The sequence below is a fragment of the Saccopteryx bilineata genome, chromosome 3 (genome assembly GCF_036850765.1).
Source record: "Saccopteryx bilineata isolate mSacBil1 chromosome 3, mSacBil1_pri_phased_curated, whole genome shotgun sequence".
Classification (NCBI taxonomy): domain Eukaryota; kingdom Metazoa; phylum Chordata; class Mammalia; order Chiroptera; family Emballonuridae; genus Saccopteryx; species Saccopteryx bilineata.
Genome location: NC_089492.1, coordinates 314,940,523 through 314,966,484, shown reverse-complemented (window position 1 = coordinate 314,966,484; position 25,962 = coordinate 314,940,523). Strand labels below are relative to the sequence as shown.

Here is a 25,962-nt window from a genome sequence, read left to right as displayed (position 1 = left end):
AACACTAGAGGACATGCTCTGGCACAATGTAATAGACAACTACACAAACACCACATACTGAGTGTGCACTCTAGGCTGTGACATTGTCAGGAAAAGGGCAAGCCCCCAGTAAGGACATGCAGCTCAGCATGAAACATAGGGTCACATCACTGAGTGACACACAGCTCTAAACAGAGTACCTGGAAAGAGACACACACACACTGACACATAGAACAGCTCATGCTGTGCAGAGTGATACAGAGTGGCGTGTGACTGCATGCAGCAGCACCGACTTGACATGTGGATCCGTACACGGTACATGTCAACACAGATCAAAAGCCTCCTTCAGCAACACACAGGGACACACTGGCCTGGCAACACCACACACCTCGCATAGCATCACACACTGATCTCCCGGCATAGCCGGTGGTCCCAGGGACGACACTCCTGGGGGAACACACAGACATAACCCCTCTCCCCTCCCAGGTCAGTCAGGCAGGAACATGGACCCGCCAGCCATAGGGAAATGGACACGCACAGACATACCTGGCAACACACCAACACAACCCACACAGACACACCCAAGACACCAAACCACACACACAGACACGCCCAGTGACAAAAACACAACCCATGCCGGAGCCCGCCCCGTGGCACACGTGGGGTTTCAGTCGGGGTAAGACACGGCGGGAGAGTGGCGGAGACTCACCTGGGCACACGCACACACCGCACACGTGTCTGCTGGGGAAATGCCGCTGCTGGGTGCTCTCAAGGCTGAGCGGGCACCACCGCCACCCGCCGCCCTTGGGGCCTGCCCCCCCTCCGTGTGCGTCTCTCCTCCAGGTTCTCAGAGACTCGCCTGCGACCCCTCTCTCAGTTTCTCCAGCTCTGGAAACCTCTGGGTTCATCCTTATCTCTTCCTCCCTCTTTCTGCCTCTGTTTTTCTCTCCTTTTCATGCCTTAGTCTCCATCTCTTCTTTCTCTCTAAGTGTCTCTACCTCTCTCAGCCTCTGTGTCTCTGTCTCTCAGCAACTCTGTCTCTGTCTTCATCTCTGTGTCCCTCTGTTTTCTATTTTATTCTCTCCCTGTCACCGTCTCTGTGTTTATCGATGCCCGTGTTGCTGTCTTTCTGTCTCCGTCTCCATCTCTGCCTGGGCTCTTTTTGGTCTCATTTTCTCTCTGTCTCTTGCTGAATCCAGGTCTCTGTCCTTGTCCATGCCTCTATTTCTCTCCCTGCTTCCTGACCTCCCTTTGGGCCTCTCTCTGTCTCTGGTTCTCTCTCTGGGGCTCTCCATGCTTGTCTCTGCCTTTTTCCCTATCCTGTTCACTATTACAGCTGGGGACAGCTTTGCTTTTTCCAGTTCCATCCAACCGCACTCAGGGGCCAAAGGCCAGAGACACAGAGACTGCAGTCACCTGAGAGAGTCAGAGGTCATGGACAGACACCCCCAGGCACCAGCCACCTCATTGCGGTGCCTCAGAGCAGGCGCTGGTGAAAACTGACAGAGAGGGAGGAGACACCCAGAGAGACCTCTGCGGTGCAACCAGAAGAGAGGGAGAGTGAGACTGAAGAGTAGGAAGGAGGGGAAGGAGGGAGGAAGTGAAGAAGGGAAGGAGGAAGAGAATGGTATTAAAAAAAACATCAGAGATAGAGAAAGAAGAGACCCAGAGGTAACGAGAAAGCAGAAGCCAGAATCAAGACATGGAAGTTCTTGCAGAGAGAAACTAAGAGAGAAAAAAGGAGCAAAGGCTGGACCTGGGAGACACGGGCTGGGGCTGGGGGGGCAGCAACGGACGCAGTGGGGAGGGCACCTGCCTCCACGCTGGAGTTCCAGCCTGTGGGGTCAGTTTTGAGGACACATGGCTTGAGCCAGCTCCCTCCAGCCCAGGGAGGGGCTGAGATGGGCGGTGGGGGTGACTCAGGGCCAAGAGCTTCCTGTGACTCAGCTTGGGTCTCAGCCCTGGAGGGGCGAGTGCAGGGGGAGAGTGGTCCCTGTGAAAGAGAGGAGGGAGGGGACTCTGGAGGACCTCTGGGCCTAGGCTGGCCTGAGGGCCACTGTGTGGGATTTGGCGGGGAGGAGTGGACTGCGGGTGTGGACTCGGGCCCAGGCTACTGAGTTTGTGAGAGGAGGGCGGGGGGGGGCCCAGACTCCTGGCTCTGAGGGAGGAGACCGGGGTCTGCACTCCTGGGTCTGAGGGAGGAAGGGACTGGGTCCCCAGCTCCTGGACAAGGAAGACTAGAATAACTGATTCCAAAGTCCCTGGGACCTTTCCCTGGCCGGGGCCCAGCTGCCCCACCTTCCTCTCAGCCCCATCTCCGGGCCTGGAAAGGACCCAGTTGCCTTGGGGCCCAGCCGGAAGGGGCAAAGAACAAAGGATTGTTTAACTGCTTAGGGAGTGAAGAAGAGGGTGTCTCAGTCGGAAAGGTCACTCGTCTCCCAGGGCTGGTGTAGGGAAAGGCGGGGCTGAGCCCGGGGTAAGACATCCTGAAAGTCAGAGGCCTGTGGCAGCAAATCCTCCAGGGCAGTCTTTTGGGTTTAGGCAATGGTGACTTTAGGGCATCAGGCTACTGCCACCTAGTGGTGGTGTTGGGAACTGCAGGAACTCTGCTTGTCTAGCCTAGTTTACAGTCAGCATACATACATCCAGCACATACTGAGCGCCAGGTACTGCTCTAAGCGTTGAGGGGATGGTAATAATAAAACAGACAAAGTTCTTGCCCTCTTTGAGCTCCCAGGCTAAAGGAAGTCTAGTCTCGTGGTTCTGTCAGTCCCAATCTCTTTCTGTCTCTCACTTTCGCTCTGGTTCCTGAATGCTTGCTTCTTTCTCTCTGTGTATCTTACTTCTTAGTTTCTGTCTCCTGGTTTTTGTCTCCAAGTGCATGCATGTCCTTTTATTTTCCCCCTTTTCTCTCTGTGTTGTCTCTTTTCTCCTCTGTATCTTTGTCTTCCCCACCAATTAAACATGATGTATATTATTATGTTAAATTATATATAATAATTATAAATGTTATTAATATATGTAATTATCATATATATGAATATATAACCATATATTCATATGTGTAGATATATGTATCAATCTGGGAGTTAGAGACCTTGGTTCAAGCCTTGACGTGGCTACTCACTTTGTTTTTGTGTAAGATATAATGCACATGCATTCTGGTTTAGAGGCAGACCTGAGTGCACGTGTAGCTCTGCTGTCCCTGGCGGGTGTCCTGTGAGGATGATAGTACCTATTTCACATGACTGCTTAAGGATTAGGTGAGATGGAATGTCCAGAGCCCTCATGACAGGACTTGGCATATGTGGGCACTTGTACATTGTCTCCCCTCTCTGTGCTAGCATGTGGCTTCTCTCACTAAGTGGCAGACTCTATGTCCCTTATCCTTTAATCTACCTGGCTCATGACTTGCTTTGACCAATAGAATGTGGTAGAAAAATGCCTGACTTGTTGGGAGCACAGTGGATAAAATGTTGACCTGGAACGCTGAGGTCAGCACTTCAGAACCTTGCACTTGTCTGGTCAAGGCACATATGGGAGTTGATGCTTCCTGCTCCTCCCCCCTTTCTCTCTCTTTCTCTCTCTCTCCCTCCCTCTCTCTCTCTCTCCTCTCTAAAATGAATGAATGAAAATAAATAAATAAATAAATAAAAGAATGTGGTAGAAATGGTGTTGGGCTAGTTCCAGGTCCAGCTCTTAAGAGAATGTGAAGCTTCTACTTTTCTTTTCTCAGAACTCTAAGACCACCATGCTGTGAGGAAGCCCAAGCTAGCCACATTGAGAAGCCATGCAGAGAAGAACCAAGGCACCCTGAACAAAAGTCCCAGTCCAGCCCCAACTGAATGCAGCTGCATGAATGACCTCTGGAGAGACCAGCAAAAGAGTCCCATTAACCCTCAGCATCATGTGAAATAATACACTCTTTGTGTTAAGACACTGAATTTTGGAGTGGTTTATTACACAATAGTAACAATAAATATTATAATTTTCTGTCCACTTTTGTGTTTAACGTTTTCCCTAATAAAAATAGACATATAAATTGCAGCTATATCATCTGCTTCTAGCTTCTTGCCCCTGAGTCTTCCTTGACTCTTTCAATCATTGCTTGTCTTTTATGTTTTTCTGTTTCTCTTTGTCTTTTTCTGTCTGTGTGTCTATTCCAATCATGCCAAACCCCCACCTGACACTTTCTCCTCCATTTATTTTGCTCTACTACATTAATCTTCTTGCTGATCCTCAAATGGACAACTCTTTCCTGCCTCAGGGTCTTTGTACCTGACTTTCCCTCATCTGAATGCTTTTTACCTCCAATCTTCTCGTGGATCACTCCCTCACTTCATCCAGGTATCTGCTCAATATTGTCTCATCCTTAATCACCTCTTCAAAAATGGTCCCTTTCAGTACCATAATTAATTCTATATCCTATTTCATTGCCTTATCTTTATCATGGCACTTAGGACAATCTAAATGACCCTGTTACCTTCTTTTTCTAGTTGATTAGGACAAGGATGTTACCATCCCAGTGCCTGCACCTAGGAGATGCTCAATGGATATTTGGTGAAGGAATGATTTCGTTCAGTGATACTGACTGACCCTCCTTTGACTTTATCTTCTCACGTGTTACACACTGTCCTGGGGGATGGGAAGACGTCATTTCCTCATTTCCTTGTCATTTGTGCCCCGTTAGTTGAGTTGCTGTCTGTGGTTCTGAGACCCAGTGCTACGGATCTGTCCTTGGTGCTGACTCGGGCGCCCACTTCTACTATTAAGCTGGGGAGGGCTAAGGAACCTTGGGGCAGCGGCAAGATGATGTATGATCCCGGCCTATATCGTGTGAGAATCACCGAAAGAAGCAGACCTCTGAATTCTGAAGAGAGGAAGTGCCAGGGTTACTGTTCAGCTGGTATTTGTTCTATCTATCTGTCTATCCTTTTCATTATGGAAAACTTCAAAAATACATAAGTGAACAGAAGAGTATAATGAACCTCCATGTACCCATTTAACAAGTACCAACCAACGCATGGTTAATTGCATTTCATCTACACCTACCCCTACTTCCTCACTTCTATTATTTTAATGCAAATCCCAGACATGATATCATTTAATTATATGTTGTGCTTTTAATTTTGTTTCTTTCTCTTGAGGTATGATTCACAAATCTTTTTTTTTTTTTCAGAGAGAGAGAGAGAGAGAGGGATAGATAGGGACAGACAGAAACAGAGAGAGATGAGAAGCATCAATCATTAGTTTTTTGTTGCGACACCTTAGTTGTTCATTGATTGCTTTCTCATATGTGCCTTGACCGTGGGCCTTCTGCAGACTGAGAAACCCCTTGCTCGAGCCAGCAACCTTAGGTTTAAGCTGGTGAGTTTTGCTCAAACCAGATGAGACCTTGCTCAAGCTGGTGACCTCGGGGCCTCGAACCTGGGTCCTCCGCATCCCAGTCCGATGCTCTATCCACTGCACTACTGCCTGGTCAGGCTGATTCACAAATCTTAAGCATACAGGTAGATGCAGTTCTACCTGTGTTCAGAGTATCCCTATTGTCACAGCCGGTTCTATGGTACCCTCTCCCCATTGATGAAACAGAGATAGCCAGTATTCTGACCTCTGTCACCGAAGATTAAAAAGTCACAAAATGGGAGTTCAAATATCTGCGCTCTGGCTTTGACTTTGCTGCTGGCATCATTTTTTATAAACATACCATTCATGCAGAAAGTGCATTAAATATAGAGGTATGGCCCTGGCCAGCTGGCTCAGTGGATAGAGTGTCTGCCCAACATATGGATGTCATGGGTTCAATTCCAGGTTAGGGCACACTAGAGAAGTGACCATCTGCTTCTCTCCCCCATATCCTCCCTTCTCTCTCTCTTTCCCTCCTATAGCCATTGGCTCGATTGGTTTGAGCACTGGCCCCAGGCACTAAGGATAGCTCAGTTGGTCCTAGCATATCAGCCTCAGGCGCTAAAATAATACAATAGCTCGGTCCTGGCCAGTTGGCTCAGCGGTTGAGCATCAGCCTGGCATGTAGAAGTCCCGGGTTCGATTCCCAGTCAGGTCACACAGGAAAAGTACCCATCTGCTTCCCCACCCTCCCACCTCTCCTTTCTCTCTATCTCTCTCTTCCCCTCCCACAACCAAGGCTCCAATGGAGCAAAGTTGGCCGGGACGCTGAGGATAGCCTCTACCTCAGGTGCTAGAATGGCTCCAATTGCAGCAGAGCAACGCCCCAGAGGGGCCAAACATCGCCCCCGGTGGGCATGCCAGGTGGATCCTGATCGGGTGCATGTGGGGGTCTGTCTGCCAGTGGACCCTCCCCCATCTCACTTCTTACTTAGGAAAAATACAAAAAAGAATAGTTTGATTGATTTAAGCATCGGCCCCAGACAGGGCTTGCAGGATGGATACTGGTTGAGCACCTGTGGGAGTCTGTCTATTTACCCTCTTCTCACTTAAAAAAAATATAGGGCCCTGGCCGGTTGGCTCAGTGGTAGAGCGTCGGCCTGGCGTGCAGGAGTCCCGGGTTCGATTCCCGACCAGGGCACACAGGAGAAGAGCCCATCTGCTTCTCCACCCCTCCCCCTCTCCTTCCTTTCTGTCTCTCTCTTCTCCCCCCGCCCCCGCAGCCAAGGCTTCACTGGAGCAAAGTTTGCCCGGGTGCTGAGGATGGCTCTGTGGCCTCTGCCCCAGGCGCTAGAATGGCTCTGATTGTGGCAAAGCGACGCCCCAAGATGGGCAGAGCATCGCCCCCTGGTGGGCATGCTGGGTGGATCCCGGTTGGGCGCACGCGGGAGTCTGTCTGACTGCCTCCCCGTTTCCAGCTTCGGAAAAAAAATTAAAAATATATATATATATATATAGAGCGAGGGGGGGTACACTTTGAACAAATAATTCTATAGTGAACCCTAATGAAATCATCACACACACACCCAGGGAGAACATTGCCACTCCCCAGAATACCCCTCACCACAAACCCCTTCCCAACTTTCAGATGAGACCACTACCCTCACTCACAAGGCACTTGACTCTTCCTAACCCAGAGCCTCCACATGCTCTGTTTTCTCAGTCCCTCCTTCTCTCCCCAAGGCCTTCAACATGAGGTGGTTCCTGACCCTGGAGACCAAAAATGGGAGACTCCATCACCAACCTCTTGCTGGTCTCCTTACCTCTAGTCTCACTCCTCTTAGTCTGCCTCCTACATGGTCTCAGGGAGAGCTTCCTATCACCTGGTTTTGACCTTGCCTCTCCCCACTCTAACCCCTGTCATGGAGATCAAAGGCCTCAGGGAAAAACTCAGAAAACTATCCTCACCTCCATGGGCCTTGCCACCCACTCCTCCCCATCCTCCTTTCTCATTTTTTTTTTTTTTTTGTGACAGAGAGAGACAGAGAGAGGGACAGACAGACAGGAACAGAGAGAGATGAGAAGCATCAGTTCTTCATTGCAGCCCCTTAATTTCTCTTTCTTTTTTTTTTTTTTTTTTGTATTTTTCTGAAGCTGGAAACGGGGAGGCAGTTAGACAGACTCCTGCATGCACCCGACCGAGATCCACCTGGCACGCCCACCAGGGGGCGATGCTCTGCCCATCCAGGGCGTCGCTCTGTCGCGACCAGAGCCACTCTAGCGCCTGGGGCAGAGGCCAAGGAGCCATCCCCAGCTCCCAGGCCATCTTTTGCTCCAATGGAGCCTCGGCTGCAGGAGGGGAAGAGAGAGACAGAGAGGAAGGAGAGGGGGAGGGGTGGAGAAGCAGATGGGCGCCTCTCCTGTGTGCCCTGGCCAGGAATTGAACCCGGGACTTCCGCACACCAGGCCGACGCTCTACCACTGAGCAAATCGGCCAGGGCCAATTTCTCATTTGATTTCTTTCTTTTTTTTTTAAAGTAATTTTTTTATTTATTCATTTTAGAGAGGAGAGGGAGAGACAGAGAGAGAGAGGAGAGAGAGAAGGGGGGAAGAGCTGGAAGCATCAACTCCCATATGTGCCTTGACCAGGCAAGCCCAGGGTTTCGAACCAGCGACCTCAGCATTTCCAGGTCGACACTTTATCCACTGCGCCACCACAGGTCAGGCTGATTGCTTTCTCATATGTGCCTTGACCAGGAGCACAACCCTACAGAAGACTGAGTGACTGCTTGCTCAAGCCAGTGACCTTGGGCTCAAGCTGGTGAGTCTTGCTCAAACCAGATGATCCTGCACTCAAGCCGGCGACCTCAGGGTTTTGAACCTTGATCCTCTGTGTCCCAGTCTGATGCCCTATCCACTGTGCCACCACCTGGTCAGGCTCTCATTCTTTATATACAGACCAAGCCTTTGTATATACTGTCCTACCTCCTGGGAACGCTCTTTGCCCTGCTCCGTTGCCAATTCCTACTGGTCATTTGGGTGTCTTTTCACGGATTCCTTCCTATCAGAAGCCTTCTCTGATCTTGTCATAGGCTCGTCCCTCTGCCTGGAGTGTTTTTCTCCACTCTGTTAGCCTGGTGACCTCCTACTCATCCTTCAGGACCCAGCACCCACTTCGTCTTCTATGAAGTCACCTCTGATGTCTTAATGCCCTAACCCTCCAGCCAGAAGTATTTCTCTACTTTCCAGTCCTTACGGCACGAGCACCCCCCCTTATTTACTGCCCTGCTATCCCTCAGGGCTGTGTCCATGTGGGCCCCAGTCTGTGTCCTCCATCAGACCCAGAACTCCTCAGCGTTCTCCAGAATCACCCAGCACAGAAAAATGAATTACAAATGTTTGTTGATCTCTGGTGAGGTTACTTTTGCCTCTGTATCCTTATTTGCATGAGCTGGTCCCGCTACCTGGAATGCCATTCCCTTTGGCATGCTTCAAGACCTGTCACCAGGTTCTCCTCCCTCTGGTATCAGCCCAATGGGTTCCTTCTCAACAGTGGCTCCTTTTGTGCCTGCACATTCCTCTACAGCAGTGGTAGTCAACCTGGTCCCTACCGCCCACTAGTGGGCGTTCCAGCTTTCATGGTGGGCGGTAGCGGAGCAACCAAAGTATAAAGATAGATTTCACTATAGTAAGTTGTTTTATAAAGATTTATTCTGCCAAACTTAGCGAAAATCCGACATAAAGTACTTGGTAAGTAATTATTATTATATATTATTATATGCTTTAACTTGCCGTATCTCTGCTTTATAAATTTTATAAAGTAAAATTACTTTCCTACTTTATAAATCACCATTACTGTGGAACTGGTGGGCGGTTAGAAAATTTTACTACTAACAGAGATACAAAAGTGGGCGGTAGGTATAAAAAGTTTGACTACCCCTGCTCTACAAGCTGTCTGAGCATTGATCTGCCTCTCCCATTAGACTGGGACTCACCTCCGTGGCGCCAGTACCCGGCGCATGCGCAGTGCTGTGAATGATGTGCACTGATGTGTATAAATCCCTGTTTGGTGATGCTGGTCCCCTACCACCTTTCACTTGTATTTCCAAGATTTGTGTCTGAAGCGGTCTGATGTGTGTAAGTGGGAGCTTGGAAGGTAGGGGCTATCCTTATTCCTCCAACCACACATAAAGTCCCTCCTGGGACTGCAGGTTATCTTCCTCTCTGCTGTGTTACACACAGTTACTTTTGACCAGGGAACTCATTACACAGTGATTGACATGTGGCAATGGGGTCATGCCCATGGATTTCACTGGCTTACCTCAGACCCCATGGCCTAGGAGAAGCTGGCCTGATAAAACAATGGAATGGCTCGGTTATTGTTGCCCAACCCTCAAGGGATGGGGTTCTGTTTCACAGGATGCAGTGCAGGCTTCGAGCATTGACTCCCCCAGAGCCTGAACACATAGGTCTGGGGATTGAGGGGTGATGGGGTGCTCCTCTCACTGTTACACCTGAACTCATGTGCAGACTCTGCTTCCCATCCCCACTACTGTGAGCTCTGCTGGTTTGGAGGTCCTGGTTCCCAAAGACAGAGGTTCCACTAGAGGGCACAGTGACGGTCCACTGAATTGTGGGAGGGGAGATTGCCCCTTGGCCAATTTGGGCTTCTCACACCATTGAACCAAGAGGCAAAGAAGAGGATTCCTCTAACTGCTGGGGTGGTTGATCGCAATTACCGAGGGGAAATTGGATTGCTGCTAACACAGTGAGGCAGGGGGTGGTGTCTAGCACCCAGGGCCCTGAGCAAACCAAGGTGCTCTTAGTTTAAACTGGATCAGATTCAACCTGTCTAAGACTCCACTGCTGAGTCTCACTCCCTTCCATCTGTTACTCTCTTTGTTAAACGGCACCACCACTGACCCGGCCCCTCAAGCCAGAACCTTGGAGTTGTTTTTTCTTCTCCTCACAGTCCTCCACCAATGTATCAAGTCTTGTCAGCTCCACCAACAAAATCTATCCTGTTCCCAACCCCTCTCTCTACCCCTGTGGCCTCCCGCATCACCACATACTTGGACTGGTGCAGTAGCCACCTCACAGGTCTCTGCATTCGTTCTTGCCACAGGGATCCTTTCAAAATATAAAGGATGTTCACAGGAGGACATGCTGTAGGACTCCATTTACAGGAAGTACAAAAAGGCAAAATTCATCTATGATAAAAGTCAGGGCAGAGGCTACTTTCAGGGTAGGAAAGTGCCTATGAAGGGTTATGAGGGAGTCTTTTGGGGCGGAGGTTGGACATGTCCTGTATCTTGAGCTGGGTGGAGGTTACTGGGATGTATACATACAGACAAACTGCACTTTATGCATTTTACTGTATATGTTTTCTAACCGGCAACCTCAGTGTTCCAGGTCAACGCTTTATCCCACTGCGCCACCACAGGTCAGTGTATATGTTTTCTATCAGTGGTTTTCACCACTGGTCTGCGGACTGGTGCTGGCTTGCCAGATATATTGTATAAAGGCCATCAGGGTGGTTAACTCTGTCACGGACTGGCAGTTGAAAACCACTGTTTTATATCTCAGTGAAAAGTTATACGTAATTATATTTGTATATAACTATATATGTATATTATAATATACAACATGGTATATATACTCTATAATATCCATAATGTAATATGTATATTACATTATGTATAATATACACATATCATACACAATTATATATAAATATATAAATAGAGAGAGAGAGAGAGTGTGTGTCATGGTAGCCCCCTGCTATAAATCCTACAGTGGATTATGTATCAGTCTTGGGTCATCCAGAACAACAGAACTAGAAGCACATGTATATATTTATCACAAGGAATTGGCTTATGCGATTGTGGGTCTGGCCAGACAAGTTTAAAATCCGAAGGGCAGGCTGTCTGGTAGGGCAGGCTGGCGTCCCTGGGCTTGCTCTGAAGTTGCTGCCCACAGGCAGATTTCTTTTCCAGGAAACCTCGGCGGCAGGGAAATGGGAGGGAGCGAGAGAGACAGGTGAAAACTCTGATATCATTTTCCACATTATAGGGGCTGATGCAGTGAGGGGTGCGTGTGAGCCCTGCCACAGCATCTTGCTCACGAAGAGGCTATGGGGAGAAACCGAGGGGTCCTCCCAGAGGGCCAACCAGCAGGGGAGCCACGAGGAGCAGGGCCACTGCGTGGGGTGCCAGGGGCGGGGCGGCAGCGGAATCCACGGCGAAGCGCTGCGCCACAGAGCCCCTGTTGCAGAGGTGCCCTTCACAGCAGGAGCCCAGGAGGTCGATGTCTGTCCAGGGGCTGGAGGTGCCCATGATGGTGCAGGAGGGCCGGTGGCAGGTTCTGATGTACACGGGGACTGAGAAGTTACCTGCGGGGGCGGGGCGCAGGGAGGAGGGGTCAGAACTGAGGGAGGCCCGGCCCCGACTGGGGGGCGCAGGGAGGAGGGGTCAGAACTGAGGGAGGCCCGGCCCCGACTGGGGGGCGCAGGGAGGAGGGGTCAGAACTGAGGGAGGCCCGGCCCCGACTGGGGGGCGCAGGGAGGAGGGGTCAGAACTGAGGGAGGCCCGGCCCCGACTGGGGGGCGCAGGGAGGAGGGGTCAGAACTGAGGGAGGCCCGGCCCCGACTGGGGGGCGCAGGGAGGAGGGGTCAGAACTGAAGGAGGCCCGGCCCCGACTGGGGGGCGCAGGGAGGAGGGGTCAGAACTGAGGGAGGCCCGGCCCCGACTGGGGGGCGCAGGGAGGAGGGGTCAGACCTGAGGGAGGCCCGGCCGCGACTGGCTCCGCGGGCTGACTTCCACTCTCCCTCCTTAGACTCGGGCTCGGCCTCCTCCCGCAGGCCTGAGCGACAGCTCTCCCTCAGGGCCGCGTCCCCAGGTCTGAGGCCTGGTGCCTCCACACTCAGGCCTGCCTGGCCTCCGGGCCCTCCGGCCCTCCCAGGTCCTCACCAACGGTCATTTGGCCATTGCCCTGGAAGCAGACACTTTGGTCCTGGTGACACTGGACCCGTCGGGACTTCTCCGGGGTGCAGTCCTCCGGGCGGATCCCCACGCAGGCGTAGCACTCGGTGCCGCTGAGCGCGGGCGGGTTGGGCGCTGGAAGGCAGCGGAGACTCACACTCGGCCCGGTTCTCCCGGCGGGGCGCGCGGGGCGCGCGCTGCACCCGGGCGCCCGCCTCCCGGGACGCGGGGACGGGAATGCCGTGCGGCCGGAAGCGCCCGCGGAGGCCCGGTCCCCGCCCCGGCCCGCCCTCGGGCACACCTGGGCTCAGGTTGGGGATGGTGTCATGGGTCATGAGGTCATCGTTGCACCAGTCGGTGGTGCAGCCGCGTATCACCGAGTAGTCGGGCGGCAGCGCGTTGTCGTTGGACTGCATCTGGCCGCTGGGCGGGCCGGTCCAGCAGCCCTTCTGTACCATGGTCACCGGGGCGCGGTACCCTGCGGGCGGGAGGGGATGGGGCCTGTGCGCTGCCTCTCGCCCTGTCCCCCGCCCTCCACCTTGCCCTCCCCCCCACTCCTACCTCCGCTGTGCACTTGACCCCCTCCCGTCACTTGTCTGTCTCCTTTCCGCCGCTCCTCTCTCTCACTTACCTTCCTTCTCCGTCCAGCCCGCCGCTTTCCTCCCTCTCTCCCGTACAAACTCCACTTTTCTGGCCACCTCCTCCCCTCGTCCCTTCTCTTCTCTGCTCATCACCAACCCTTTCTTCCCTTGCGCTTCTCTCCCTCCCCTCTGCCTCCTTTCTGCCCCCCTCCCACCTCCTCTTCCTGGCTCCCTGTTGCCTCCCCCCCACCAAGCTCTCATCCATCCTTTCTTTCTCTTTCTTCTCCTCCCTTTCCAATACCTTCCCAATCCTTCCTTTTCCTTCCCCTCCTCTTCTACGCAGTGCTCCCTCAACCCCTTGACTCCTCCCCATCCCTTCCTAATCTCTCAGCCTTGTTCTTTCTCTTCTGCACACACTTGTTCTTATTTTGCTGCTTCCTGCTCCTCACCAGTGTCCAGCGACAAGACAGCCTCAGAGCATCCATCAGGACAGGAGACGTTGGGGAGTTTCATGTGACTGAGGTCAAAGGGCCCAAAGTAGATGTGCTGAAAGCTGTAGCATTGTAGGGCTTGGGACGCTGAGGAGAGGAGCAAGGGTGGAGTGAGAGGAGCAGGCTGGGATGCACCTGTCACAGGCACTCACGGCTCCTCCAAGCTTGGGACAGCCACAGCTTTTCTCTGAGTGGAGACAGGTCTTGTTGCCTTGAGAGAACCAGGGTCTGCTGCCACAACAGTTCAAGGCTATTCTAGCCCTGGCCAGTTGGCTAAGTAGTAGAGCATCGGCCCAGAGTGTGGATGTCCCAGGTTTGGTTCCTGGCCAGGGCACACAGGAGAAGCGCCCATCTGCTTTTCCACCCTTTCCTTTCTCTTTTCTCTCTCTCTCTCTTCCCCTCCCACAGCCAAGGCTCCATTGGAGCAAAGTTGGCCCGGGCGCTGGGGATGGCTCCATGGCCTCCACCTCAGGTGCTAAAATGGCTCCAGTTGCAACAGAACAAAGCCCCAGATGGGCAGAGCATCGCCCCCTGGTGGGCATGCCGGGTGGATTCCGGTCGGGCGCATGCAGGAGTCTGTCTCTCTGCCTCCTCACTTCTCACTTCAGAAAAATAGGGGGGAAAACAGTTATTCTACCTGGTGGCAGAGTAATACTGGTCTCTCTGCACTTGCCAGTCCAGTCCCCCCTCCCCCCAGGCCATTCCACATCTTTTTTTTTTTTTTTTTGTATTTTTCTGAAGCTGGAAACAGGGAGAGACAGTCAGACAGACTCCCGCATGTGCCCGACCGGGATCCACCTGGCACACCCACCAGGGGCAACGCTCTGCCCACCAGGGGGCGACACTCTGCCCCTCTGGGGCATTGCTCTGCCGCAACCAGAGCCACTCCAGCACCCGGGGCAGAGGCCAAGGAGCCTCCCCAGTGCCTGGGCCATCTTTGCTCCAATGGAGCCTTGGCTGCAGGAGGGGAAGAGAGAGACAGAGAGGAAGGGGGGGTGGAGAAGCAAATGGGCGCCTCTCCTATGTGCCCTGGCCAGGAATCAAACCCGGGTCCCCTGCACACCAGGCCGACGCTCCACCGCTGAGCCAACCGGCCAGGGCCCATTCCACATCTTGACTGTCTTCCAGGAAGCTCTCAAGATTTATTATTTTTTAAAAATTTTTTATTTATTTATTTTAGAGAAGAGGCAGGGGGAGAGAGAGAGAGAGAGAGAGAAAGAAAGGGGGGAGGAGAAGGGGGAAGCATTAACTTTCATATATGCTTTGACCAGACAAGTGCAGGGTTTTGAACCGGCAACCTCAGTGTTCCCAGGTCGACACTTAATCCACTGCGCCACCAGAAGTCAGGCAGCTCTCAAGATTTAAATAAGGAAGTGATTCGCTCCTGCTCTGTCTGTTTTTCTCCCAGCTATACTCACTGTGATTCGTTGCACTTAAAGACCACTGATGGAAAACAGATACTCCAGTCCAGGCAGCGGGATGTGCAATCTGTACTTCACATACGCAGCCAGCCCCAGTGGCTTGCACACAGAACACTTAAACACTGACTTAAATGCAAAAGAGCAAAATGGACAGACCCATGCAGATCTCACAGATGGACACAGAGTATCCTGAAGGCAATTCACACACAAAACAACTACCACCCAGACCCTCCAGTAGAAAGCACCAGACCAAGGTATACAGCATACACATGCAAAATCCTACTCGCAGGCAGAAAACATGTGGTATGGAGCCAACAACCCTCACAGAGACCCTGGAGCACAGGAAGTCATACTCGGAGAGAGACAGGTATAGCCCCAGGTATCACAGACACACAGCTAGAAAAACCACAATTATGAAGTTAGAGGTACACAAAAAAGACCCACAAAAACATACAACTTAAAATCACACACAGATACAAGACACATGGAGACATGAGACACAGAGCGACAGACACACATCAAGATCCCTGAACACGTACACACAGAGATAAATGCAGGACTTCTGATCACAGAGCTGCACAAACATAGAGACGCAGATGTACAAAGTTATGCATGCATCTCTTTTGTTAAAAAATAAAGTTAACACCCTGGTTGGTGACTTAGTGGATAGAGCATCAGCCGATGGCATTGATGTCCCAGATTGGATTCCCTGTCAGGGCACACAAGAGAAGCGACCATCTGCTTCTTCCCTCTACCCTTTCTCTCCTTCCCCTCCTGCAGCCAGTGGCTGGATGGCTCAAGTGTGGCCTTGGGCCCTGAGGATAGAACACAGCCTCAGGTGCTAAAAATAGCTCAATACTTGAGCACTGTCCCCAGACAGGGGTTGCTGAGTGGATCCTGGTCGGGGTGCATGAGGGAGTCTGCCTCATTATCTCCCCTCCTCTCACCTAAACAAGAAAAGAAAGAAAGAAAGAAAGAAAGAAAGAAAGAAATGAAGCTAAGAGATAAACACACCCACAAAAGCATTTGTTCAAACACTCAGACATCAAACCTGATACAGAAAAACATGCACAAGCACAGAGACCCATAGGATGTGGGGACACATCGACTCTCAGACAGGCTTGTTTTCCATGGGTGAGTGCACACGCAAAGCCAGCTGTGAAAGAGGCACCCCTGGCTCCCTAGAAGTACCCTTGAATGGGATCATGGACAAGGAGGATGAAAAAGGTTCAAGTGGCAGGAAGAGTGAAGATGGAGAAAATGACTGACAGGAGAAGAGGACACAGTTTCCAGGCCTCTCCATGACCAAGACCCAGGAGTCCAGGCTCCAGCCCCTCCTCCCTCAGGCCCTTCTTGTCAGAAGTCTGGGTACCTGTCAGGCAGAGCATAGTCCCACAGAGGCAGAGCAGGATGGCTCTAAGGACTCTCATTGCAGGTCGTGGAGCTGAGCAGTGACACCGTGGACAGCTCCTCCTGCTCTGATTTCTGCTGGGCTGGTTCTTCCTGCCAAGCTCCAGGCATCCCAGCTCCCCAGCCTGGCAAGATTCCTCCTCCTCCACCCTCCTTCTCTAGGGCCGGTCTCCTCCTATATATTCATGGTGGGGCCAAGATGACTCCTGGACACCGAGAGGGGGAGGGGCCGGGGCCCAGACTCCCGGATCTGAGAGAGGAGGTAGCTAGGGACTTATAACCCTTAATTTTGGAGGAATCTGTGGTTTGCTGCCTCTCTTTCTACCCTGTTCCCTACACTGTGTTCTAGTCTGAGCCTGGCACACGTGGCCCCTTGATCTCTCTTCTCTTTCTCCTCCCCAACACGCATGACCCACATACTTAGACACACACAGCCTCCAATCCTGGGGCCATGTCTCCAGACCCAGAGACACAGACACACCTCTTCTGGGGACCCTTTCTATCCCCACTCACCCACCCACCCTCAGGGCCAAGCATCTCCCTGTCTTCCAAGCATGCTCACCCTGGATTGGGCTATTGTCTGTCACTCCCAGCAGGCTGTGACCTCCTTAGAGGTCTTTGGGGAAGTTCACTATGCAGTCTGAATAAATGAAACAATGAATGTACAGAAAGGGAGGCTTGGAGGGAGGGACAGAGAGAGAGGGAGAGGGAGAGAGAGAGTCCCAGAGTTACACGTGAGATGTAGAAAGACAGTGTGGCCAGAGGTAAAGGTAGACACACAGACAAACCCAGACTTGATGGGGGACACCCAATGAACAGGACATGCCCACAGAAGGAATTGAATAAATGTTTATTAGATTATTAAATGAGTGGGTTTAAAAAAAAAACTGGATGCAATAGAGACACAGGCAGACAACTAGAGGGACACACTGTCTCCCAAGGACACAGACACTCAGATATAGGGCTCAGACATTGGGCTAATGGGGACATCTGGATGCATGTCCTTGCAGATGCTGAGAGCTGAGTCAGAGACCCCAGGTTAGTCTTCCTGTCCTGCCTCTCTTCTCTATGCGTGGAGGAGCTGCCTGCTGGGATGACACCCACTCTCTGTGCTGTGCAGAGTGGGCACCAGGCATGTGCAGAGACCTAGAGTCACAGGCCCACGCATGGGACAGAGTTGACATAATAGCAGTGACTAGGACACCCTTAACCATCCTAAGATTGATTAAGTTTTACACAGGTTTCTTCCTGACTATAAGTATAGGCCCCCACCCTTCCTTTTTCTCACAGCATTTACTTTAGAAAACTTGTCATTGAAAATTCTTTGTCCCTTTGAAATGTAGGTAAATCTTTTCCCAGCGTCTTGCCAATTTTGCAACCCAGGAATGCCCTTCTCAAGTACCTCTGAAATGTCATCATCGAGGAAGACAGCACCCTGTCTCCCAGCTCCCTAGGCGGGTAGGCGCTGAGCTTGCATAAGTGACAATTAGCATACACAGATGGTCTGATCACAAAGGCATTCGCAGACTCAGGAATGACGCCGAGCACTGGACACATCCTGTGGACCAAGCTCCCTCTTGTCATTCTCCAGCACCCTGCCTCCCAACAGCCCATCTGTACCTTTAAAACCTTCCCACCTTTTGTTTCTGCAGAGTAGAGTTTAGTCTTTCTCCACTATTGCATGGTCTTGAATAAAATCTCCTGTGCCTGTTTAACTTTGTTCGGTACAACTTCTCTTTGGCATCGGACACCCAGGTGCCAGGGCCACGCACCAGAGGTCTGGACTCTCACAGGCGTAACCTCCCTCACTCTCATCTAGCCAAATCCCTGCCCCTCCCGTTAGTCCTCAATTCCTGGAAACTGTTTTGCATCCAAATTACTGTTATCCCTGATCTGGGCTCTCTGTCCGGGGCTGACCACACAGGGGCAGGTGCAGCTAAGGGCCCCTGGAAAGCAGAGGCTGGCCAAGGAAGGAGACTGGGTTTTCTGAAAGCCTTGTGGAAGGTGGAGGCTTTTAAGGTGTTCACAGTGGTTCACTGATTCAGAGGTTGAGGCTTGAAGAGTCAACAGACCAGCCCATTATTGTGCGTGAGAGTGTGTGTAAGTGCCTGTGTGTGTGTGGCTGGGTGTGTGTGGTTTTTGAATCTGATAACCTTCAGGTATTTTTGGAGGCTGTAAGATAATCAGGTAGAGAGCTCCCCATTGCAAGTAATTGAGGTAATTAAGTGGAGACCCATGATCTGGGTCTGGGGATTTGGGCGGGGTGCTGGCGTCCACAGAGGGCCATGGGACGTGAACTCCAAGCTCCCTGGGAACCCAGAGATTCTTTTTTTGGGGGTAGTAATTACTCTTTAGTAATTAAACTTTAGAAATTAAGTAATTGATGAAGAGATTGGTGAAAATTGAGGATGTTTTGTCTGTTTGTCATAGGCATTAACTGCTATTTTAAAAACTTTATTAGTGTAGCCCTGGCCGGTTGGCTCAGCGGTAGAGTGTCGGTCTGGTGTGCGGGGGACCCAGGTTCGATTCCCGGCCAGGGCACATAGGAGAAGCGCCCATTTGCTTCTCCACACCCCCCCTCCGTCCTCTCTGTCTCTCTCTTCCCCTCCCGCAGCCAAGGCTCCATTGGAGCAAAGATGGCCCAGGCGCTGGAAATGGCTCCTTGGCCTCTGCCCCAGGTGCTAGAGTGGCTCTGGTCGAGGCAGAGCGACGCCCCAGAGGGGCAGAGCATCGCCCCCTGGTGGGCAGAGCTTCGCCCCTGATCCTGGTCGGGCACATGCGGGAGTCTGACTGTCTCTCCCCGTTTCCAGCTTCAGAAAAATACAAAAAAGCCCCCCCAAAACAAAAACACCTTTATTCGTGTATATATATGTTCAAGCACACGCAAACATACAGGAAATAGCTACTCATCACTCAGACTTAACAATTATAAAACATTTTAAATTTATTGATTGATTTTTAGAGAGAGAAAGAGAAAGGGAGAGAAATTAATTGTTCCACTTATTTATGCATTCATTGGTTAGTTCTTGTTGTTAGGTCGCCAAAGGAAGGACACACAAGGCCTGATAAGGTTTACAGGAAGTTTACTCACGCATCTGCGGACAGAGGGGCTGAGAGCCCAGTGGCGTCCACAGCGAGAGGATGAAGAGCCTCGGCCCGCCCAGGACTGAGCTGGGCTGTACTTCTCACCACAGGGGGAAAATCCCTGTTACCTGTGACGGTTGAACAGTGGAAGGAGTGGTGATTGATGACCAAGCAATGGAATGTTCAGATAAGTGAGGGGGTGACTAACTGGCAGGATGTCCGAGGGTCAGGTGGAGTTAAGACATCAATCAGGATTGCTCTCATGGAGAGTGACAGGAATTGCCCTGGTTCAGGTCCCCTAAAATTCAACTTGGCTAGATGAGGCTTTTGGTAAGGGGCCCTGGACCCAAACCTAACACTTGTATGTGCCCTGACTGGGGATTGAACCTGTAACCTTGTTGGATTGGGACCATGATTTAACCAACCGAGCTACTTGGCCAGGGCTTGGACTCGACAGTTTCTGACGCATTGCTGATCTTGTGTTATTCTAACCCCTTTGGGTACTCATAAAGGCACTGAATTACTTTGCTCAAAATATTAATTTCACTTAAAACACCATTTAAAAGTAGATAATTTTCATAGTGTAAATTTGGTTTATGTTCTAAGATGCAGATCTTTATGAGTACCATGAACAATTTCTAAAAGGGTGTCCCTCACAACCTTGAACTGAATTCTTAGCTGTCTCTTTGCGTATTGAACAGTTTCAAATTTATTTTCAACAAATGTGTTTTCAATATATTTCAGCGTTAGGAGTTGAAGAGTGGTTGTAGAGTGCTTGAATGGTATTTAAACATTCAGTGGCATAGAAAGAAATCTTGGCTGCCTTACTCGTTCTCCAGGACAGGGTTTGCTCCTCCAAGAAGAGAGAAAGGAGGCAAGTCAGGAGGTATTCCCTGGAGGCTCTGCCCCAGAACCACCCGCCTTCCGGAGCCTGGATGTCCTCAACCGCCTGGTGTTCGAGTGTCCAAACGGGCCTGTTTGACTGCCTTAGAATTTTCTCAAGGATCTTCTGTTGTGTTCCAGAAGCTTCCACGTGCCTTTCCATTTCCACACACTTCTGTAAACACCTGACCTCTCAAAGGTTCCCCCCGCCCCCGGGTCGGTTTGTGTAAGCAGTTTCCTAAATGTGTACATCATCTGTGCCCAGTTGTACCACCTACTGGACAAAAGTCCTCAGAGTTTCTATACAGGAACAGGTGCAAGCTGGAAGTCTGTCCACTTAGCAGCACTTGGTAACTGGCTTGTTACAGGCTTTGTAGCCAAATAATTGAGTCGCACTTAGTATTCCTTACCTTATTTAAAATAAGTCCATCAATCAAACATGCAATAATTGTAATGATTTTTGTTTTTTATGAGTCTTTTCTTTTTTAAAAATTTTTAGTTATTAATTTTTAGAGAGGTAAGAAGGGAAAGAGAGTGGGGGGGGCAGAGATCTGTTCCTGCATGTGTCTAACCAGAAATCAAACTGGCAACATTCTGTGCTTTGGGAGGACGCTCTGACCAACTGAGCTATCCGACCAGGGTGATCTGTGTTTTTATGTCACCCCTCCTCAATGACCTGTGACTATCTTTGCTGCCAATCTTTATGTGCTACATAAATGTTCTTCCACGTGTTACCAGAATTGTGAAGTTTTCTTCCGGAACCCTGGTCACTGCCTTGTTGAAACTGAATTGTGTATATTATGCACCAACATTTTCTTTGTTATTTGCACATAATCCTGCCTGCAACACCAGTATTTCTTTTTCAGATAAGATCTGAGTTTGTTTTTTTTTTACAGTTCAATAGTTTAAGTATATTCATACTGTTGTGCAACCAATCTGTAAAACTTTTTCATCCTGCAAAACTGGAATTTCAGACCCATTAAAAAACAACTTCTCACCTGACCTGTGGTGGCACAGTGGATAAAGCATCAACCTGGAATGCTGAGGCTGCCGGTTCCAAACCCTGGGCTTGCCTGGTCAGGGCACATATGGGAGTTGATGCCTTCTTCTTCTTCTTCTTCTTCTTCGTCTTCTTCTTCTTCTTCTCCTTCTCCTTCTCCTTCTCCTTCTCCTTCTCCTTCTTCTTCTTCTTCTTCTCTCTCCTCTCTAAAATGAATAAATAAAATATTTAAAAAAACAACAACAAAAAACAACTTCTCATACTCCCTCCCCCCCAGACCCTGGTAACCACCATTATTGTCCTTGTGTTTCTATAAATTTGACTATTCTGGAGACCTTGTATAAATGGAATCTTACAGTACATTACTTATTTTTTTTTTATGACTGGTTTATTTCATTTCATATAATGTCTTCAAAGCTTATCCATTGGTAGCATGTGTTAGAAGTTCCTTCCTTTTAAAGGTTGGATAATATTCCACTGTATGGATATACGGCCTTTGGTTTATCCATTCATCATTGATGTACACATGCATTTCTTCCATCTATTGGCTATTGTGAATAGTGCGCCATGAACATGTGTGTACAAACGTCTGTTCAAGACCCTGCTTTTTCAGATCCTAACTTTGCTAATATTTGCTAGTATAATTCCAACATCGCACACGTTGTGGATGAGTCCCTCGCCTTCTTATTTTCAAATATGTGATCAAAGCTGCCAATCTGTACTTGGCTCATTGGGAGGCAAGACTGAGCTGGAGATTAGTGCTCAGGATTGTGGGACGTAAGCGAAGGAGGCAGGATGGGGCAGAGGGAGAGGTGGGTTGTGATTCCGGCCCACGGAGGGCTGGGTCCTCCCCAGAGGGAGCTCTGGCCTGAGGGTGGGTGGCTGAGGCAGTACCCTAGGGGACCAACTGAGGGAAGCAAGTCCTTCATTTCTGAACAGGTCATGGTGGCAAAACACAGCATCCCCCACACGCTACGCCTTCTCGTTGTCAGTCTCTTTCTATGCCCAGAGTTTGAAATACAGATTAACTACAGGATCCTTGGAGGTGAAATCTCCCTTCCTTCCTTCCTTCTTCCCTCCCTCCCTCCTTCCTTCCCTCCCTCCCTCCATCCCTCCTTTCCTTCCTTCCTTCCTTCCTTCCTTCCTTCCTTCCTTCCTTCCTCCCTCCCTCCCTCCCTCCCTCCCTCCCTCCCTTCCTTTCTTTCAGAGAGAAGCAGGGAGAGAGAGAGAGAGAGAGAGAGAGAGAGAAACATCAAGCTGCTCTTGTATGGGCCCTGACCAGGGAATTGAACCAGCAACCCTCATGCTCCGGAACAACACTCCAACCAACCCAGCCATCCAGCTAGGGCTTAATTTTTATTGACCTTTAGAGAGACAGAGAGAGGAAGGGAGAAAGAGGGGAGGGGGAAGGGAGGCATTCATTTGCTGTTCCACTCAGTCGTGCCCTCCTTGGTTGCTTCCCGTGTGTGCCCTGACTGGGGATCAAACCCACAACCTTGTCATTTCCAGACAATGCTCTTAACCGACTGAGCTAATTGGCCAGGGCTGAATCTGATCATTTCTTCCCCAGTTGAGAGAAGTTGGTGAAACAATATTTCTGCCTATTAGTGTAGCCTTTTAGAAGTTCAAGGGTTTTATTTTTGTTTGTTTTTTGTTTTTGAGAAAGAGAGAGAGAGAGAGAGAGATGAGAAGCATCAACTTGTAGTTGCAGCACTTTAATGTTCATTGATTGATTCTCATATGTGCCTTGATGGGTAGGCTCAGACCAAGCCAGTGACCCCTTGCTCAAGCCAGCAACTTGGGGGTCGTGTCTATAATTCCACATTCAAGCCGGTGATCTTGGGATTTCAAACCTGGGACCTCAATGTTCCAGGTCGAAGCTCTGTCCACTGTAATACCACCTGCTCAGTCTCAAGGTTCTTATTTAAAGTGAATTGTTTTTGAGAGTTTAAATTTGAGTTGGATATCCAAATGTTCAAAATTTAAGAGTTTCAATTTAAGAGGCTAATATTTAAATCAGATGGCTGGGTACCTAGATTGGCAAAAAGCATATTTAATGAAAGGCTTCTTCATTTCTCCTGTTCCTAGTCATTTCTTGAAAAATTTCCTGCGTGGTTTACATGGAGGTGGGAGGTGAATTCACAACATGAACAGATGAAGATTCAGCTACAGTCAGCTGAAATAACAACTGTGAAAATCCTCCCCACCTTATTTTTAACAAACAGTTATTCATTATCTAATTAGTTTTATAATAGTTTCTCATTTTCTGATCCTGATTAATTTTCCTTCTTGATAAATGTCAAATAGGCTTAATGCTTTATTTTAGAATTTGAACTTCTTAAAATAATATGTAAGTAACAAGTCATTACTTTTTTTTTTTTTTTTTTGTATTTTTCTGAAGTTGGAAACATGGAGGCAGACAGACTCCCGCATGCACCCGACCGGAATCCACCTGGCATGCCCACCAGGGGGCGATGCTCTACCCATCTGCGGCATTACTCTTTTGCAACCAGGGCCATTCTAGCGCCTGAGGTAGAGGCCATGGAGCCATCCTCAGCGTCGGGGGCCAACCTTGCTCCAATGGAGCCTTGGTTGTGGGAAGGGAAGAGAGAGACAGAGAGGAAGGAGAGGGGGAGAGGTGGAGAAGCAGATGGGCGCTTCTCCTGTGTGCCCTGGCTGAGAATCGAACCTGGGATTCCTGCACGCCAGGCCGATGCTCTACCACTGAGCCAACCGGCCAGGGCCACAAGTCATTACATTTTAATAATAGTTTATCTTTATGCTGATGAAATTTCTAAAGCTATAGTAAACAACTGTTATAATAATATAATTAGCAGACTATTGTGTAATAATCTCTAATTTCCACCCCCTTACATTCTTTGTGGATTACTAATGGTAATTGTATATTAGTTATCACACAGTGATATGTGCCAAGGTAAAGGACATGTGAACTTAACCTTAGAATTCAATAATTCTGACCTGTTACAGTAAATAGCTAGCAGAAGATATGACCTGCAATATAAAACATTAAATGCAGCTGATGCACAGCTATTAATAGGAATTTAAAAGAAAAAAGATGCTCTGTGTATCATGTGGGAAAGCAGTTCCTTGTTTAGAAGTACAGGCTATTATATATATTTATATAACACTTATATAAATATATAATATATAAATATGTTATATAACATACATTTTAAATTTTTATTGATTTTAGAGAGAGAGTAAGAGACAGAGAGAGACAGAAACATCAATCTGTTTCTGTCTGTGCCCTGACCTGGGATCGAACCGGCAACTTTTGCATATTGGGACAACGTTCTAACCACCCAAGCTCTCTGGCCAGGGCAAAACACAGGCTATTTTAGATGATATGAGATCAACAAGATCTTCCCATTTTCAGACTGGTTTCTCCTTCCTCGATGGAAGAGGAATGACAGCTACCGACCCTGTTGGAACAAGACACTTGACTGCCATCTGCTGGATCACTGTTGCAATAAATTAGAAATCCCTGCAGTCTGCAAAGAATAACATATTACACAAAATTATCGAAAAGAATTGTTTCCAAAATAATAAAGATGCCTGTGATGTGAATGGTACTTCCTTGGGCATAGTGGTTTTGTGCAGTGACCCAACACGAGCAACTGTGCGTGGCAACCGTGGAAAGCCTCACACCGATGAGGCAGATGTTGGGGGAGGATGGCTCATGGCAAAGAGGAAGATGGAAGGCTTCCAGGAAGAGATCCACAACCCGGAGCAGAACTCGGGAATTAGATAGGAGCGGATTTTAGGACCATCTAACAGGACGATGGGGATAAGGGCTGGCAAATCAAGATTGCAGGTGTTTTTGGGAGGTTGTCAAATGTGGGCCAGGAAACCCGGGCTCTACCTTGCACTCACTGTGGGTGTTGTTTCTGAGAATTACAGAGACTGAGGTCTGCAGGATGGGCGAGGGTGTGGAGTGCAGGGACCATGTGCTGTCCCTGTAGGAACAGAGGTGGCCGAACCCCAGGGGGACTTGGCCATGTTCTGGCCACAGCAGTGTATACTCTGCACTGAGGGGGGGGGGCGCTGAGGGACTCAGGGGTCTCAGCTAAATGCTGGGAAGAACACTCAGAAGAGTCCTTCATGACCCTTGTCCAAAACCTTTTGAATACTCCAAGTTCCCTCTACATTCCAAACTTCTCTGCCTTTTCCAAGGATGTCTGTTGTCTGCTCCTTCTCATCCCTTCCAGCTCTCTTCACTTGTATCCTAGATTTCCCTCACTCTCCCTGCTCTCCCCACCCTATCCCTGCACATCTTTTTTTTGTGTGTGTGACAGAGACAGAGACAGAGAGAGACAGAGAGAGGGAAAGATAGGGACAGATAGGCCGGTAAGGAGAGAGATGAGAAGCATCAATTCTTTGTTGTGGCCCCTTAGTTGTTCATTGATTGCTTTCTCATATGTGCCTTGACTGGGGGTGGGGGACTCCAGCAGACTGAGTAACCCCTTGCTCAAGCCAGCGACCTTGGGCTCAAGCTGGTGAGCCTTGCTCAAACCAGATGAGCCTGCACTCAAGCCAGCGACCTTGGGGTTTCGAATCTGGATCCTCCGTGTCCCAGTCCAATGCTCTATTCACTGCGCCACCGCCTGGTCAGGCTTTGCACATCTTTCTTCTCCATTCTCTTTCCCTACCAGAACCATTTCCTCTAGCCTCTCTTCCAACCCACTTTTCTCTGTCCATTTTTCTCTTTGCTTCCCCCAACTTCTGACTCTTTCCAAGCTGTCCAGTTCCCCTCCCTTCTCCTCAGCT

The 25,962-nt window shown here is 49.8% G+C and overlaps 1 protein-coding gene across 2 annotated transcripts; it reads right to left on the bottom strand.

Annotated features, from left to right (window-relative positions):
• Nucleotides 1-11,162: 11,162 nt before the first annotated feature.
• Nucleotides 11,163-16,346, bottom strand: LYPD5 (LY6/PLAUR domain containing 5). Of its 2 annotated transcripts, XM_066265335.1 has the most exons (5): nucleotides 16,171-16,346; nucleotides 13,336-13,464; nucleotides 12,607-12,783; nucleotides 12,294-12,440; nucleotides 11,163-11,716 (listed from the first exon to the last, which is right to left on the bottom strand). In XM_066265335.1, the coding sequence occupies exons 1-5, from the start codon at nucleotides 16,226-16,228 to the stop codon at nucleotides 11,457-11,459; spliced, it is 771 nt and encodes a 256-aa protein (XP_066121432.1). In that variant the 5' UTR covers nucleotides 16,229-16,346; the 3' UTR covers nucleotides 11,163-11,456. The 2 variants fall into 2 exon arrangements, with proteins under 2 accessions (XP_066121432.1, XP_066121433.1); XM_066265336.1 differs by lacking the exon at nucleotides 13,336-13,464.
• Between the last annotated feature and the right edge of the window lie 9,616 nt (nucleotides 16,347-25,962).

Bases quoted from the DNA above. Each gene is read 5' to 3' on its own strand.
- LYPD5 (XM_066265335.1), bottom strand. From the start codon at position 16,228: ATGAGAGTCCTTAGAGCCATCCTGCTCTGCCTCTGTGGGACTATGCTC. The intron at 12,784-13,335 runs GTGAGGAGCAGG...TCCCGCCCGCAG, and splicing joins TGTCTTGTCGCTGGACACTG to GGTACCGCGCCCCGGTGACC. The intron at 12,441-12,606 runs GTGTGCCCGAGG...GCTGCCTTCCAG, and splicing joins CATCCCCAACCTGAGCCCAG to CGCCCAACCCGCCCGCGCTC.